Genomic DNA, 14121 nt, shown 5'->3' with positions numbered 1-14121 from the left:
AGGATACTAGGTAACATTCCAACACAGGACTATTACTGCTACTACAAGTGCTTCTATTTTTGAAACAAAACCAAATCCCTTAAACTACTACCCCCCACATCCCTTTTTTTTGTTACCACTAAGCCCCATCAAGAGCTTTTTGCCCACCAAGAAACAACAATCTCGATTAAATAAACATCTCGCTGTCCTGAAGAGTAAAAACCCCCCCTTTCGCTCCACTACGCCTTAGAGTATTAAACAAGTACCAAACAACAATACGCAACGAACAATTAACACACTGAACATGTTTATAGAATTTGTACAATTTTCCAGTGCACTGTCTGGTAAACCGATTATCGCCACCGACAACCCACCACCTGAGCTACTTCCACCATATGGACGTGGTCGTCAAAACTATGATGATGAATTCAATCAGTTCATCATCATATCAATAGTCACATTTAGTATTTTATTTATTCTTGCATTCATTGCAGTCATTTTATATTATTTGATAAGACGAAGATTAAGATTATCTGAAGATGAATTAAGAAGAGAAGAAGAGAATCAAGCTTATTTGGAATTAAATAGTGATGAGCAAGAATTATATTTCCAATCAAAAGAATATTTAGCTGCAAATCCATACATAAATGGTGAATTAACAATGAGTCAAAAGCTTTCAATTCAAGAAAAGGGAATTAATGCATTTGAATTTCAAAAAAGTCAAATGTTAACTCATAATGATTTAACAATCTTGAATAAATTCGAATTAAACTTCTTTAAAAATTTCGAATGTTCAACTCAAACAAATCTTCCAATCCCCATGAAGAATGAAGTTTACTATTTCGAAACAAAAATCTATAACCTTCCACAGCCTGAAGAAACATTAATCTCCATCGGATTGGCCATTAAACCATATCCTTGGTTTAGACTCCCTGGTCGTCATACCCATTCAATAAGTTACGATTCAGACGGATATAGAAGATATAACCAACCGTTCAAATTCAAAACCGACCCACCATTCCCTAAATTAGCTCAAGGTGATGTCGTAGGAATAGGATACAGAACCAGATCAGGCACAGTCTTCTTCACCCGAAATGGCAAAAAAGTGAGTGAATCCAAAGTTGGTGGCCATATCCGTAACTTCAAAATCCAAAACCAAGGACAAATCTACCCCATAATTGGTGCGAATAACATTTGTTCTCTTCATGTAAACCTCGGACAGAGGGGATTTGTGTTTATAGAAGGAAATGTGAAATCATGGGGCTATGCTCCTTTGGAAGGTTCTGGACCGGCTCCTCCAGCATATCGGAAATTTAATTCTGATATCTTGTTAGAAAGATCGGAAGTGGATGATGACAATAATGATTTAAGTGAACGTGAAGATGATTTCCCACCTGAGTTTTGGGAAATACATGGAGGGAATGAATCGGGGTCAGGTCCTTCTCCTCCACCGATTGAACATGATAAGTTTAGTTATAATGCTTATTCGGAGGTTGGATCTTGTGATGAGAGGATAACGTTGGATACATTGTGTATTCCGCATAGACCTCCTTCTTATGATGAAGAAATTGAGGTTGGAAGTTCTTCTACCCAAGATGTCGATGTTGCTGAGACTGTGAATCTAGAATTGGAAGATGAGAACTTAGAGTCGGAAATTATAGAAGAGAATGACGAGAACCATTCGAACAGTAGAGTAGAGATTGAAGAAAACATAGAGTCAGATAATATAGAACCTATACTGGAACTGACAGATGATACCCCGGAAGGAGAAGCTGAAGACAACTCAATTGAGCAGGTACAACAAGACGAGTCGAATAATAATAATGAAGAATCCCAACCTTGAGATTAGTTTTCAGTTCATACTTTAGATACAATTAGCTTAACTTTGTAAGACCGTTTAATGATATTTTTGTAATGATAAAACTTTAGAATTGTTTCTGTAGAGATAGTGCGTTTTAATTCTGACATGTAAATCGATCAGTATTCATACGACTTTTTCCACTGCGTCATAGCAACATGTCTCATCTTCGGCCCCGCAACTGACATTAAACATATGTTATTTTTAACCGAAGTAGGTCTGAAAATCGTGGATTCCATTATAGTTTACCCCAGACAGAAGAAGTCAGAAAAAAAGAAATAAAAAACGGGTTTTTCGATCAGTGGTTGCTTTTTTTTTAGTATTGCAACTGGATGCTATGCCCAATTTGGAAAACGACAGCGAGAAATTTTTAACTTCTCCAAATTATAATTCAAAGTCTCCACATTTCAATAATTTGTGTAAAGGCTGTTGCAGGTTTATCTTCTGACAGATTTCGATCACCTTAACGATCCCGGAGATTACTGTAGACAACAAGGTACAATGTAACTGTACAACCTGAAATAATTTCTACAGTGTCATAGATGCCAAGTAATTAATCGATTCAGTTTGATATCAAAATGTACTTCTATCAAAGAGCTAACTCCGGACTGTGTAGTAATTTATTCAGCGATGGAGACACATCTCATATTGCATGCCCCCCTCCTTGCCCCCACCAAGGCGAACAGATTCAACAATTAATCTTATGGGCCACCACAGCTAGGGTATTGTTCTTAACAATAGGAACAATAGCCAGTGAAGGAAAACTTCGGGCAAAAATTTTTCATTCTTCAAAAAATATTCATAAAATTGCCTCGTTTTTTCGCAGCTTTTTTTTGTTGGAAAATTTCAATTTCATTTGTTTCGCCGTAGCAACCTTTATGAGTAATTTGATGGTACTTTTTATACAGTATTCAAACTGAAAGGTGGGGGACTGTTTATTTGTATTAATTTTCAATGTTCTTAAGCCTTCATTAAAGTGTGTTCAGGTATGGTAAGGGAAACCTAAGCCGACATAAAAGCTTATATAAAAGCAAACGGCGTAAATTTGTTGGAACCTTAAACGTTCGAATTAATGGCAATTTGGTACATATTTATAATTTTCAAATTGGACCCCACAAATTGCACAAACTGGACAACTTTGAAAAATGCCTTATATATAAGGCCATTGATTTTCCTTATCAGTCCAATAGAATTTTTAGATCTCTGAAATTAGCTAACTTTTATTCAAACCTGTCGGGATCTTCCTTTTTCTATCTATCATACATACACTTGCCGCCAGAATTTTTTGCATTATGATTCAAAAATTTACTTGTGTTCCAAAATCCGATTATGATGTCATTATTATTTCCAATGGGACTATAAATCAAATAGAATCAAAATTGATAGAAATCAATGAACATGCAAATAATACCGTGCCTTTGAATTCAAAGATTACATATTTAGACGATTTTAAAGCATTGGTTACTCATTTACATAGTAAAGATATCAAAACATTTCCTGGAAAAGTAGTCTTTATGTTCTTCAATGGTTTAGAATATATTCAACAATTAATCAGTGATTTAATTGATCATTATAGTAAATATATAGTGACACATTTTATTCAACAAAACAAATCACAAATAAATTCATTTGAAAAATTAGAAAATGTTTATTTATATTTCGATTCTTCAATAACAATGATACAAAGACCAAGTTCACCATATGATTTCTTATTATATACTAACAACGATGACTATGAAAGTCAACTTAATACAATTGCCAATATTGCAAATGATGTTATTAAAAAGATGAATTTTGTTATTGGGAAGATTAGAGGAGTTTATATTGATGATTTACAATTAGATGCTAAAGAAGGTATTATTCCTATGAGATCTAGTCGTCCACTGGTGGAGAAGACTGATTTATCTTGCTTTTCTCAATTAGTTATGAGTGATATAATTTTGTAGAAACTTATTTATTTATTTTATTTTTTTTATTTTATTTATTTCTTATATATGCTTGATTATTTAATATTTAGACACTTAATGTTATTGGATGCCAATGCTTTTTAATGTAGCTGACCGCCTGTATTATCCCGTTAGGCAGAAGGGTCGTTTCTTAACCGAAGTTGCAAAAATTGATTGCAAAATTATTTTCTGTTCAAAAAATCTCGTCTACTCTTTAAGCCTTCCCAATTAGGCAATGCGCTTATTTATCAAAACGCCTCCACTATCTCTAACCCCCCTTATCTATTGTAACCTATAAATATAACCAGATGTGCTCCTGAATACTCCTGAGTCTTTAGATATTATGTTCAACAACCTATGATTCAACTCCTTATCTTAGCTGTGATTGTTGCTGCTGTCGGTGCCCTCTACTACGTCACGAGATCCACCAAGGAACCAACAATTTTCCATCATGTATCTGCTGTACCTCCCGATTATCACTGGTCAAAAGAAGAACCGTTACCAATTAGACCATTCGTTAACAAGAAGAATTTCAACCCTTCTATGGGAGTTAAAAATTTAGGCAAAACCCCTGAAGATTGGCTCTTGATTGAAAATTCCTATGTCCACAAAACGAATCTTAAACGCAAGACACTCGAAGCTCATCTGGACCAAATCACCCATATTCATAAGAATAAAGTCACAATCGAAGCTTTGAAAGAATTTTATGAAGTAACTACTCAATTCCTATTAGATAAATATCCCCAACACTTCAAATATTCAAGATGGTCAGGCATGGTCCATAATCAAATCAATCAAGATACATTCCCCAAACACTCCACCAAACTTTCACCAGAAGAAATGCTTCACATTCTTGCCACCAATCTCGAAGAAGATTTCTTAATCTTAATAAAAGACAACCCACAAGACGCTGACGAAGAATATATCCTCCGTGGAGCTGTTAGCGGATTCCCAACCGGATTTGACCCATCCAAACTCTTCAACAAACCAGTTTCAGCCATCCATATCCCCGTCCCACAATATAAACCCCGCTTACAATTCTCCATGCATAAGTTCTTTAATAATTTGAAAACCACTGATCTTTGGGTTCGTCACAATTGGTCAATTCAGACCCAGGGGACTTATTTCAATCTTGGTGCCCTACATGGTCGTCCAGGGGAAAAGATTGAAAAGATGAAATATGAAGATATTGATTTTGAAGGTGGTGGTGGTGATGGTGATGATCGGATGGGATGCTGTTTGAGAGTGGAAAGACAATGTTTTGTTAGGTTGCCAATACTGAAGGCTATGATTATGACAATTAGGACATATCTTACCCCAATTAAGAAAGTGAAGGAAGAAGGATTGGGACCGGATTTGAGTTTTGCGATTGATTCGTTGCCGGATGATTTGGCTTATTATAAGAGAAGAGATGCTTGGGGTGAGGCGGTTAAGGAATATTTGGCAAAATGAACTTATTTTAGATTCGTTATATATGACTTTATAAAAAAAATTGAAAGAAACACACACAATGTGACTACTTAATATATAATTTTTTGTTTGATTAGTTTAATTTTACATAATTGGCAGGGAATAAACCAACTTCTCCAGTCTTTTCACGTTTGCCTGACCACCAATCATCATCAACAAAGTCAATATCAACAATTATCTCACCTTCTTCAAAACCAATTTCATTATCTTCATCCTTTTCATAATCGTACTCGGCAGTGGCAGTTGGCTTAGCTTCAACCTTTGGTTCACTTCTAGAAGGTAATGAAGGAGCAGGAGCAGCTTCATCCTCTTCTTCTTGTGGTTTTTCTGGCACTTCATCTGCCTTCTTTTCATTCAAAGAAACATAGGCGGCTGGGAATAATCCAACTTCTCCAGTCTTGGAATGCTTACCGGTCCACCATTCTTCATCAGTAAATTCAATATCAACGATTAAATCACCTTCAGCGAATGCAATTTCGTTATCTTCGTCCTTTTCATAATCGTATTCCGCAGTGGCAGTAATCGATTCCTCCTTTGGTTCTGGAGCAGAAGCAGCCGCACGGGATGGTAATGATGGCGCAGGAGCAGCTTCTTCTTCTTGTTCTTCTTCTTCAGGTTCTGGAGCAGCGGTTCTAGATGGTAAAGATGGAGCTGGTTCTTCTTCTTCTTCTTCTTCCTCCTCTTCTTCTGGTTCTGGTTCAGGAACAACATGTCTAACTGGAGGTGGAGGCAAGTTTCTAACTGGAGCCTTCACTTCTTCCTTTGGTTCTTCTTCTTCTTGTTCATCTTGGATATGTGCCTTTTGTTCAAATTGACTAACTAATTCAGAAGTATGAGAAAGTTCATCCCCGCCAGCGGATTTAACTGGTTCTTCACCTCCAGCAACTGTCTTATATTGACCTCTCTTTTCAGCCCAAATTTGTGCTGGGGTCTTTCCACCTTGTGAACCGAAATCTCTAGAAGCTCCTCCAACCAATTTATTAGCTTGAGCTGGCTTAGCACCAATAACTGGTTTAGAACCGAATGAAGGTGCACCAGAAGAAGTTGCAGATGGGGCATACCTAGAAGCAACAGAGTGAGCAACCTTTGGTTTTGGTAAAGAAGTCAACCTACCGTCATTTGGATCATTATAAGCCTTCATTCTTTCAGATAATGGTTTTGGTTTGTCATCTTCTTCCTTATCTTGTGGTTTGAATGAAGACGCTTTTGGTGTTGAGCTGATAGTATCTGATTTTTGTTTTCTCAAGTCATCAATATTAACTTTTGTTGGTTTATATGCCGATGGAACACTTTCTAATGGTTTTTGATCAAAATCTCTTTCTTCAACATCTTTAGCGTCTCCCCAACCGTCATCATGTTTAGGTGGTTTAGTTGATTGGACAAATCCTGGGGATTTGACTGGTTGGACTGGTTTGCCGGTAGATCTAGGGATGAATGAAGGCTTTGGGCCAGTTGGTTTATGGATTGCTGGCTTAGAAACGATTGGTTTAGAAACGACTGGTTTCGGAGCTGGGGATGAAGTTGATTTTTTGGTTGATGAGCCAGTAGCAGCACCTTGAACGGAATATCTGGCACCTGCAGCCGCACAAACTCTATTTAAGAATTCATCAACATCTAAATCATCTTGATCTCTAGCAGTGATTTGGACATGATATCCACTTAATACCTTAGACACTTCTGCGAAATTGGATGCGAAAGATAATCTTGCCTTTGATGGGGAATTGTCTGGACACCAACCTAATAAAATGTTTTTGGATACATCAGATCCAGGAACAGTTACTCTAGCTAATCCGAATTGAACCTGGCCATCAGTGAAATTTTCAATGAAATCATCTAAAGAACCATTGCCAGTTTCGGTGACGTCTAATGTTGAATTTTTGTCGAGGGAATAGACAACGTAGGTGATACTTGGATCACCTCTGATAAGCTTATCATAAGAGTCTTGAATCTTTCTTGAGTTTGTAGATAAATCTATCTTTTCCATTTTAGTATTTGTATTTGTGTTTGTATTTGTTTGTAAGTAGTCAATTGAGAATGATACAATTGATTAGGTGTGTTGTTGTTGAAATTTATGAAATTTTCTTAGAACTGACTTGGAAGTAAAAATTGGAAGAAAAGTTTACGTCAGTGAATTGGATTTTTTTTTCAGGGGTGGCTTTTGGCGGAATTGTGGGAGAGTGACATTTTTTATTAATACGGGCGAAGCTTATGGATACCACGGGCTACCATTTAGAGTACCCTACTCCATCGAGATCTTATTCTGTTTCATTTCCCCATAGAAAGAGAGAAGCAAAGAATCTACAGTTTCAGTAAGATGTTTTAAGATCATTACTTTCATTATTAATATACAAAGATACGAGTATAAATTTATACATCCAATTTCTATTATTTTGTACGATTCCCTGTTTATACTTTTCTACAGGCATTGAAATTTTTCTATAGCAAAACACACCGTATTTCCATTGAAGCATTGAGATGTTCCAATACCGAATTGACCAGTCCAGTTGGACCTCTGTAAGCCACCCTTCAAATTCTTCTCTTCTTACGAACTTGATTTAACTAAAGCATATACTAAACACCACATCATAATAAATGCAGGTACATTACCCAAGAGTCCATTAATAAATATCTCTTGTAATGGTTTCTTAAAGAATTTATTAGCTTGACCTTCACCACATATTATATAGAACAATCCATTGGCAATAGTAAGACCAACAAAGTAAAATATAAATCCATTGAATGATTCAAGTGTTAATATTCCTGATCCTATTCCTAATACTAAAGATGTTATATCTTGAACATGTTGTAACTTATGTTTATTAACTTCAATGCTTGGTGGATAATATAAAATCTCTGATTCTGTCATTGTTTACCTTCTTTCTTTTGTCTTCTTTTGTTTGGATGTTCAAGTGTTGATCACTCAGTTGGTTTCCTTGTACTATAATTTAACAAACTGAAGAGAGAGAAGTCATTTTTTTTTTCGCTTTCAAATGGCAAATTGAGATTTTTTAAATCTTTTTACAACCAAAGGATTTTTTTGCCGTTGCCAAAATTTGTTTATTTTTCTTACAACCAACCAACCAACCTCCAATAAAAGGTACCCCTAATTGCCAATTAGTATATAAATCGGTTGGAGGACAATGGAACAGGAGAATAGGTCTGGAACATTAAAGAGGTTCCTTTTGCACCTTCCAACCAAATCAGATTTTAAACTTACTAAAGATGTTAAGAAACAAATCAGAAAAGCATTATTTATGTCAATTTCTAATGAAGGCAAGTATTTAAATTGGTTCTTCCCTCATGCTAATTCAAACAATGAAGTTGAGCTTGTTCATAAATTGGATACTGAATTTAGTTGGAAATTTCAAGATTATCATAAAACGATTCTAGCTCAACGAGAACCAAAAGTTCATACTGATGATCATCATGCTTATCATGGAAAACTGCCGTGTGCAAGAATATTCAGAAAGGGTGAACCTATATATAGATGTTTGACTTGTGCATTTGATGAAACCTGTGCTCTTTGTTGTCATTGTTTTGAACCTGAATATCACAAGGGTCATAAGATTAATATAGCAATTTGTCAGCGAGAAAATGGTGGAGTTTGTGATTGTGGAGATCCTGAAGCTTGGCTTAAAGACTTTTTATGCCCCTATGGATATAATAACAATGATGAAAAAGTAAGGAGTCTATGTCAAGATATACCGAATGAATTTGCTGTTTCATTTTTAAGAACAATTGAAATACTTTTGGATTTTGTTATTGATATCATGAGTCAATCAGATTTACAATTTGAAGATCCTGAAGAAATGACTTCAACTAAAATAGACCTAAATTCAATTAATAGTACTTTGGATCCACGGAAATATGATTGTGAAGATATTAATTTTGTTGATTCAAATAATGAAAAATATTACTTACTTGTATATAATGATCAAATACGGTACTATAGAGATGCAGTACAAAGAATACATTTAGCTAGTAGGAAAGTCAAAGAATTTGCCGTGATGGTGACAGATAAGATTCAAACTTCAGGTAGAGCAAAGGTAATAGGATCACGAAATATCAATTTATTAATGGAAAGACAGAAAATTTTAAGTGCAACTGGATTAGCAACATGTATAAGAAGTAACAGAGATGTCTTTAGAGAAGATATGTGTGATGAAATTCTTTTGTGGCTTTATGATTTAACCGAAAGCGAAATATTCAAGGTTAATGATACTGTTAAAGACTTATTATGTCGTGCATTTTGTGGGAAATGGCAGAATGGCTTGTTAGTGGCTAGCAAAAATGATATAAATTATACTTATAGGGCAGGAACATTAGATTCAAGTTTAAAAATCCCCAAAGTTCCATCATCAAGAGACCCATATACCTTAGATTCTCATTGGAAATTTGTCCCTACAAAATGGAATTTACCAAATGATGTATGCGAACAATGTAATTACAACATAACCGATCAGGAATACTTACCAAATGTCAATCATCTTGGTTCAAGGTTACAATATTTACTCCACTTTGATATCAGATTCTGGAAAGCACCTAGAGTGTTATTACATGATATTTATTCTACATCCTTAATTACCAATCTAAACTACAAAAATATTATTTGTTGTCAATACGTTGATATTTACCCAGTAGTTGCCGATATGTTCCTCAATATGGATAGAGAACCCGAACTTAGTGTTATGTGTACATTATCTACTCAATTATTCACCTGTCCTACGAATTCAACCTCAATTGTTCAACATGGGGATGTTACTAGAATTTTGGCATCGATCTATGGATTCTTAACCAGTGAAGACATTCAAACACCAGAAAATATTAAAGTATCAAATCAAATATCCATCAAAAGTCTAAAAAATAGAAGATGGGGACAAATATTCTTTGATCTTGGATATATTTTAAGTCGAAATTATGCTCCCAAAACCATTCTTTGTGGAAACATAATCCCGATGGCATGTGATCTATTTGCATTATTTCAAGGAAGACCGGTAATGAGACGAGAAAAAACCAATCATGTTGAATATGAAAGTACTGACTATACTGCCTTTTTCCATGCGATCCTGGTGGTTTATCAATTTGGTGAATATGTTGCCCAATCATTACGAAGAGTTAAATATACCGATAGTTCAGAGAAATATAACATTGGCAGACAATGCATTCAATATGTGTTACGATTCTTGATTAGTCTTGAAAATGGTACATATCCTGGGCTTGTTGACCAAGACATTGATATAAATATAAAAGGAGAGAAGGAATTGATTAGAGAACCAATTAGTGGAATGTTCATTGAGAAAAGAGATGATGATGATAAAGTATGTTTCTTACATCCACTTCATTCTTTCTTGAGTTGGTTAGTTGAATATTCCGATTTGAACTCCCCTGCTGAATTGATTGAAATTTTTACACAAGCAACTCAGGGTGAAGAGTATGGGATTCCAAATATACCATCAACAATATTTGATTATTCCATAAGAACAATAGTATTGATGTCACAGATCAAATCTGGGTTTTGGGTGAGAAATGGATTTAGTGTAAGATCTCAATTACAATTATATAAGAATTCAGCACTTCGTGAAAATGGTTACATACGAGATTTATTCCTAGCTCAAGTTTTCCTGAATTCAAATGATCCTAATCTAGTTTGTTTCCAATTCTTAAGTCGTTGGTTCTTGTTGGGAAAATGGTCAGTTGAGGACAGCAGAATTGTTCGGGAGGGAGAAGAGCAGCAAGAGGAAGATGCTCCAGTATATGATTCCAAGACTCTACCATATATCATTGAAGAGTTTATGTATTTCTTGATTCATTTATTAACGGAGAATATTTATCTAAAGGGTTCCAATCATGAGGCTTTAGTCCAAGCAAGAATCCAAAAGGAAATTATCCATAATTTATGTTTTGGTGGAATGAATTATACAAAATTATGTTCTCATATTCCTGATCATTTACTTTCAGAAAAACGATTTGATCCAGTCTTGTGTGAAATAACAACCTTCAAACCACCTAAGGGAACAAATGATCTCGGGATTTATCACTTGAAAGAAGAATATTTGGATGAAATGAATCCATATTATTTCAGTTATACTACCAATGTTAAGGATGATGCCATTAAGTTTGTCAAGAATAGAATTCATAAGAAGACAGGAACACCACTAAATGAAATCGTCATTGAACCATATAGACGGAAAATTGAAGATTTAGGAATTTATAGATATATTGGGAACTTTTCAGCTTCTCCTTATTTTGCCGAGTTTTTGATTAGAGCATTGTTATATATACAAAGTAATGTTGCTGGTGAAGTTGATGGATTGATGGAGACTACTTTACATTTGATTCATATTTGTTCATATGAACAATTATTGAATACTGAACAACATGGGACTTTTTATGATAAGTTTATTGCAGTGTCTGAGAAATATTCTACTTCAATAGCTCGTTTGTTATATAAGGTGCTTATGAGAGACGAATATTGTGCTCATCATTGTAAAGTAAGAGCCATAATGAGAGTATTTGAAGCTAAATACCACAACCTTAGAGACATTTTACGGGAACAAGTCCCAGGATTTGATAAAATGAATATTGAAATTGAATCAAGTTTCACAGCTAGTGAAGATGAAATCGCTAAAAAGAAGAGAATTGCAAAAGAAAGACAAGCAAAACTATTAGCAAGGTTCAAAAAGCAACAAAATCTGTTCATCAAGAAGAATATCTTTGAAGCCAACGACGTAGATATAGAAATGGAGGACTGTGCAGCCCAAAGTGGATGGAACTTTCCAGAAGCGCATTGTATGCTTTGTCAAAATGCAGCTGAGGGAGCTGGTCCCTTTGGACTTATCACCTATGTTTCAAAAACGTCGGAGTTTAGAAATGTACCATTTGATGACGAATATTGGTTCCTAAAAGCATTTTCTGATGGAGTTGATTTAGATTCTTCTGAATACGATGACAATTTAGAGCACGATAATCCCAAGACTGAAAAGTGGCAATCATTTATGAAACATGTACGTAATCGGTTTGTTATTGGACCTGGATTCAAATCTTGTGACGATGTTGAAAGTAAATTAGTTTCCCTGAGTTGTGGGCATGGAATGCATTTCCAATGCTATTTGAATTTCCTTAATACCAATAAGAATAAACTGAACCAAATCACAAGAAATACCCCTGAGAATGTCGAGCATAAGGAGTTTGTATGCCCATTATGTAAGGCAATTAATAATATGTTTATTCCAATATTATGGACCACGAATAGAAGAAACTTATCGGAATTTTTAGGTGTTTCCAACATATCAAATCCATTCCAAAATCTAAACATTGAGAATATTTATAATCATGATTGGTATGATCAATTCACAAAAGTATCAGATCAAGATATTGAATCTATGTCATTATTGACTCCGACTTCAAAAGAAATGCTTTCTACAAACTTATCTAATGATATCAGTCAAGACGAACCTCAACATCAATTTAGATTATTATTAAGTAATATGTTTCAAATCCTTTCTTTTCTAACATTCCCCCAAGTATTCAAGGCTGATTCCATATTTGTATTAGTGAATACTATAAAATCAATTGAAATAGCACTTCGAGGAACCAGTTCAAATGGACAGTTGATTATTAATCAATTACCAAATAATTGTTTGATAAATTTGAGAACATTGAACGAATTCAGGAATACCAGTGTTCTAATGAAGATTAAAGGCTGGATCCATACACCAAATCCTAGAGGCGATGGTTATGCAAAGATGCTTGCACATTTGTTCCTGTTAGGCAAAGGACCAATTAATACGTCGATTTTGGAAGTTGATTTCTTTGAATGTTTGGTAAATATTCTACCATTGCCTTCGGCAGGATTTGACTTTCATTCTATTTTAGAAATGGCGTTTACTGGTCACTTGATCCAAACTTTGAATTTATTAACAAATGAAATGGGTAAGAATTTGAAGAAAGATTGGAGATATTCAGTGTTTGATATACCAACAATTTCAAACGTCCCTTCACAAGTTGCGGATAATACAAGAAGATGCTTCGAAAAGTTGATAAAATTAGATGAACATACCAAGCCGATATTTGAAAATGAAAAATTTGGTACTGTTGCATATTCATTACTAGTGAAGTCTGTCACCCCGTTCTTAAGAAGAGTTGCCATCTACGCTTACGTTCAATGTGCTAATATAGAATCCATTGATTTTTCGTTGTATTCATCCTCGGAATTAGAAGCTGATAGATTATGTACCTTCTTGAATTTAAAATCAATTGCTGAATATTTGCAAGCATTTACTGATCCAAACACGAGTTCAACTGAAGGCAAGATTTTCGGCGATTTCATCGACTATCTAAGCTTAACACGTAAATCAGCTAACATATATCACATTCAAAAGAAACTTGAATATCCAGGAATAGTTAAATTAGTGGATTTACCAGAAAGATTAGATTATTTCTTCACAAAATATTACTATCTGGATAGATACAATAATCCAAACTTAACGATTGAAGATCCTGCAGTGTGCTTGTTTTGTGCCGAAGTCGTGGATGCTCAGAAACAAGCAATGGGATGTATCGAGGGCCAATGTACAGATCATTATTTGAAAGAATGTCCTCACGATGTTGGTCTTTTCTTATTGCCAAAGGATAGAACTTTGCTACTTTTACATAAGAATGGTGGCTCTTTTTACAATGCGCCATATTTGGATGAACATGGAGAGTTAGCGGATGAGTCAAAGAAGCTGAAGGCTTTATATTTCCTGAAGTTAAGGTATGATGACTTTACAAGGAACGTCTGGTTACAGCATAATGTTCCAAATTATATAGTAAGAAACTTAGAGAGTGTATTGGATCCAGGTGGTTGGGAAACTTTATAGATTAATT

At 34.9% G+C, this 14121-nt stretch overlaps 6 protein-coding genes across 6 annotated transcripts; 4 read left to right on the top strand and 2 right to left on the bottom strand. All coding sequences in view use genetic code 12, as the record gives it.

Moving 5' to 3' along the window:
- Positions 1-283: 283 nt before the first annotated feature.
- On the top strand, positions 284-1822 carry J8A68_003732 (uncharacterized protein; the record flags this gene model as incomplete). The annotated part of the gene is made up of 1 exon (XM_049407617.1): positions 284-1822. One exon carries the CDS (start codon positions 284-286, stop codon positions 1820-1822), a length of 1539 nt encoding a protein of 512 aa, XP_049262977.1.
- A 1307-nt stretch (positions 1823-3129) lies between these two features.
- Positions 3130-3783, top strand: J8A68_003731 (uncharacterized protein; the record flags this gene model as incomplete). Its single annotated transcript, XM_049407616.1, has 1 exon — positions 3130-3783. One exon carries the CDS (start codon positions 3130-3132, stop codon positions 3781-3783), a length of 654 nt encoding a protein of 217 aa, XP_049262976.1.
- Positions 3784-4140: 357 nt separating this feature from the next.
- J8A68_003730 (uncharacterized protein) lies at positions 4141-5235 on the top strand (the record flags this gene model as incomplete). Its single annotated transcript, XM_049407615.1, has 1 exon — positions 4141-5235. One exon carries the CDS (start codon positions 4141-4143, stop codon positions 5233-5235), a length of 1095 nt encoding a protein of 364 aa, XP_049262975.1.
- A 91-nt stretch (positions 5236-5326) lies between these two features.
- ABP1 (Abp1p) lies at positions 5327-7237 on the bottom strand (the record flags this gene model as incomplete). The annotated part of the gene is made up of 1 exon (XM_049407614.1): positions 5327-7237. One exon carries the CDS (start codon positions 7235-7237, stop codon positions 5327-5329), a length of 1911 nt encoding a protein of 636 aa, XP_049262974.1.
- A 558-nt stretch (positions 7238-7795) lies between these two features.
- On the bottom strand, positions 7796-8119 carry J8A68_003728 (uncharacterized protein; the record flags this gene model as incomplete). The annotated part of the gene is made up of 1 exon (XM_049407613.1): positions 7796-8119. One exon carries the CDS (start codon positions 8117-8119, stop codon positions 7796-7798), a length of 324 nt encoding a protein of 107 aa, XP_049262973.1.
- A 274-nt stretch (positions 8120-8393) lies between these two features.
- On the top strand, positions 8394-14114 carry J8A68_003727 (putative ubiquitin-protein ligase; the record flags this gene model as incomplete). Its single annotated transcript, XM_049407612.1, has 1 exon — positions 8394-14114. One exon carries the CDS (start codon positions 8394-8396, stop codon positions 14112-14114), a length of 5721 nt encoding a protein of 1906 aa, XP_049262972.1.
- Between the last annotated feature and the right edge of the window lie 7 nt (positions 14115-14121).

The sequence above is a fragment of the Hemisphaericaspora subhashii genome (genome assembly GCF_019202705.1).
Source record: "Hemisphaericaspora subhashii strain CBS 10753 chromosome Unknown scaffold56, whole genome shotgun sequence".
Classification (NCBI taxonomy): Eukaryota; Fungi; Ascomycota; class Pichiomycetes; order Serinales; family Debaryomycetaceae; genus Hemisphaericaspora; species Hemisphaericaspora subhashii.
This window is presented reverse-complemented; position numbering and strand designations above follow the sequence as displayed.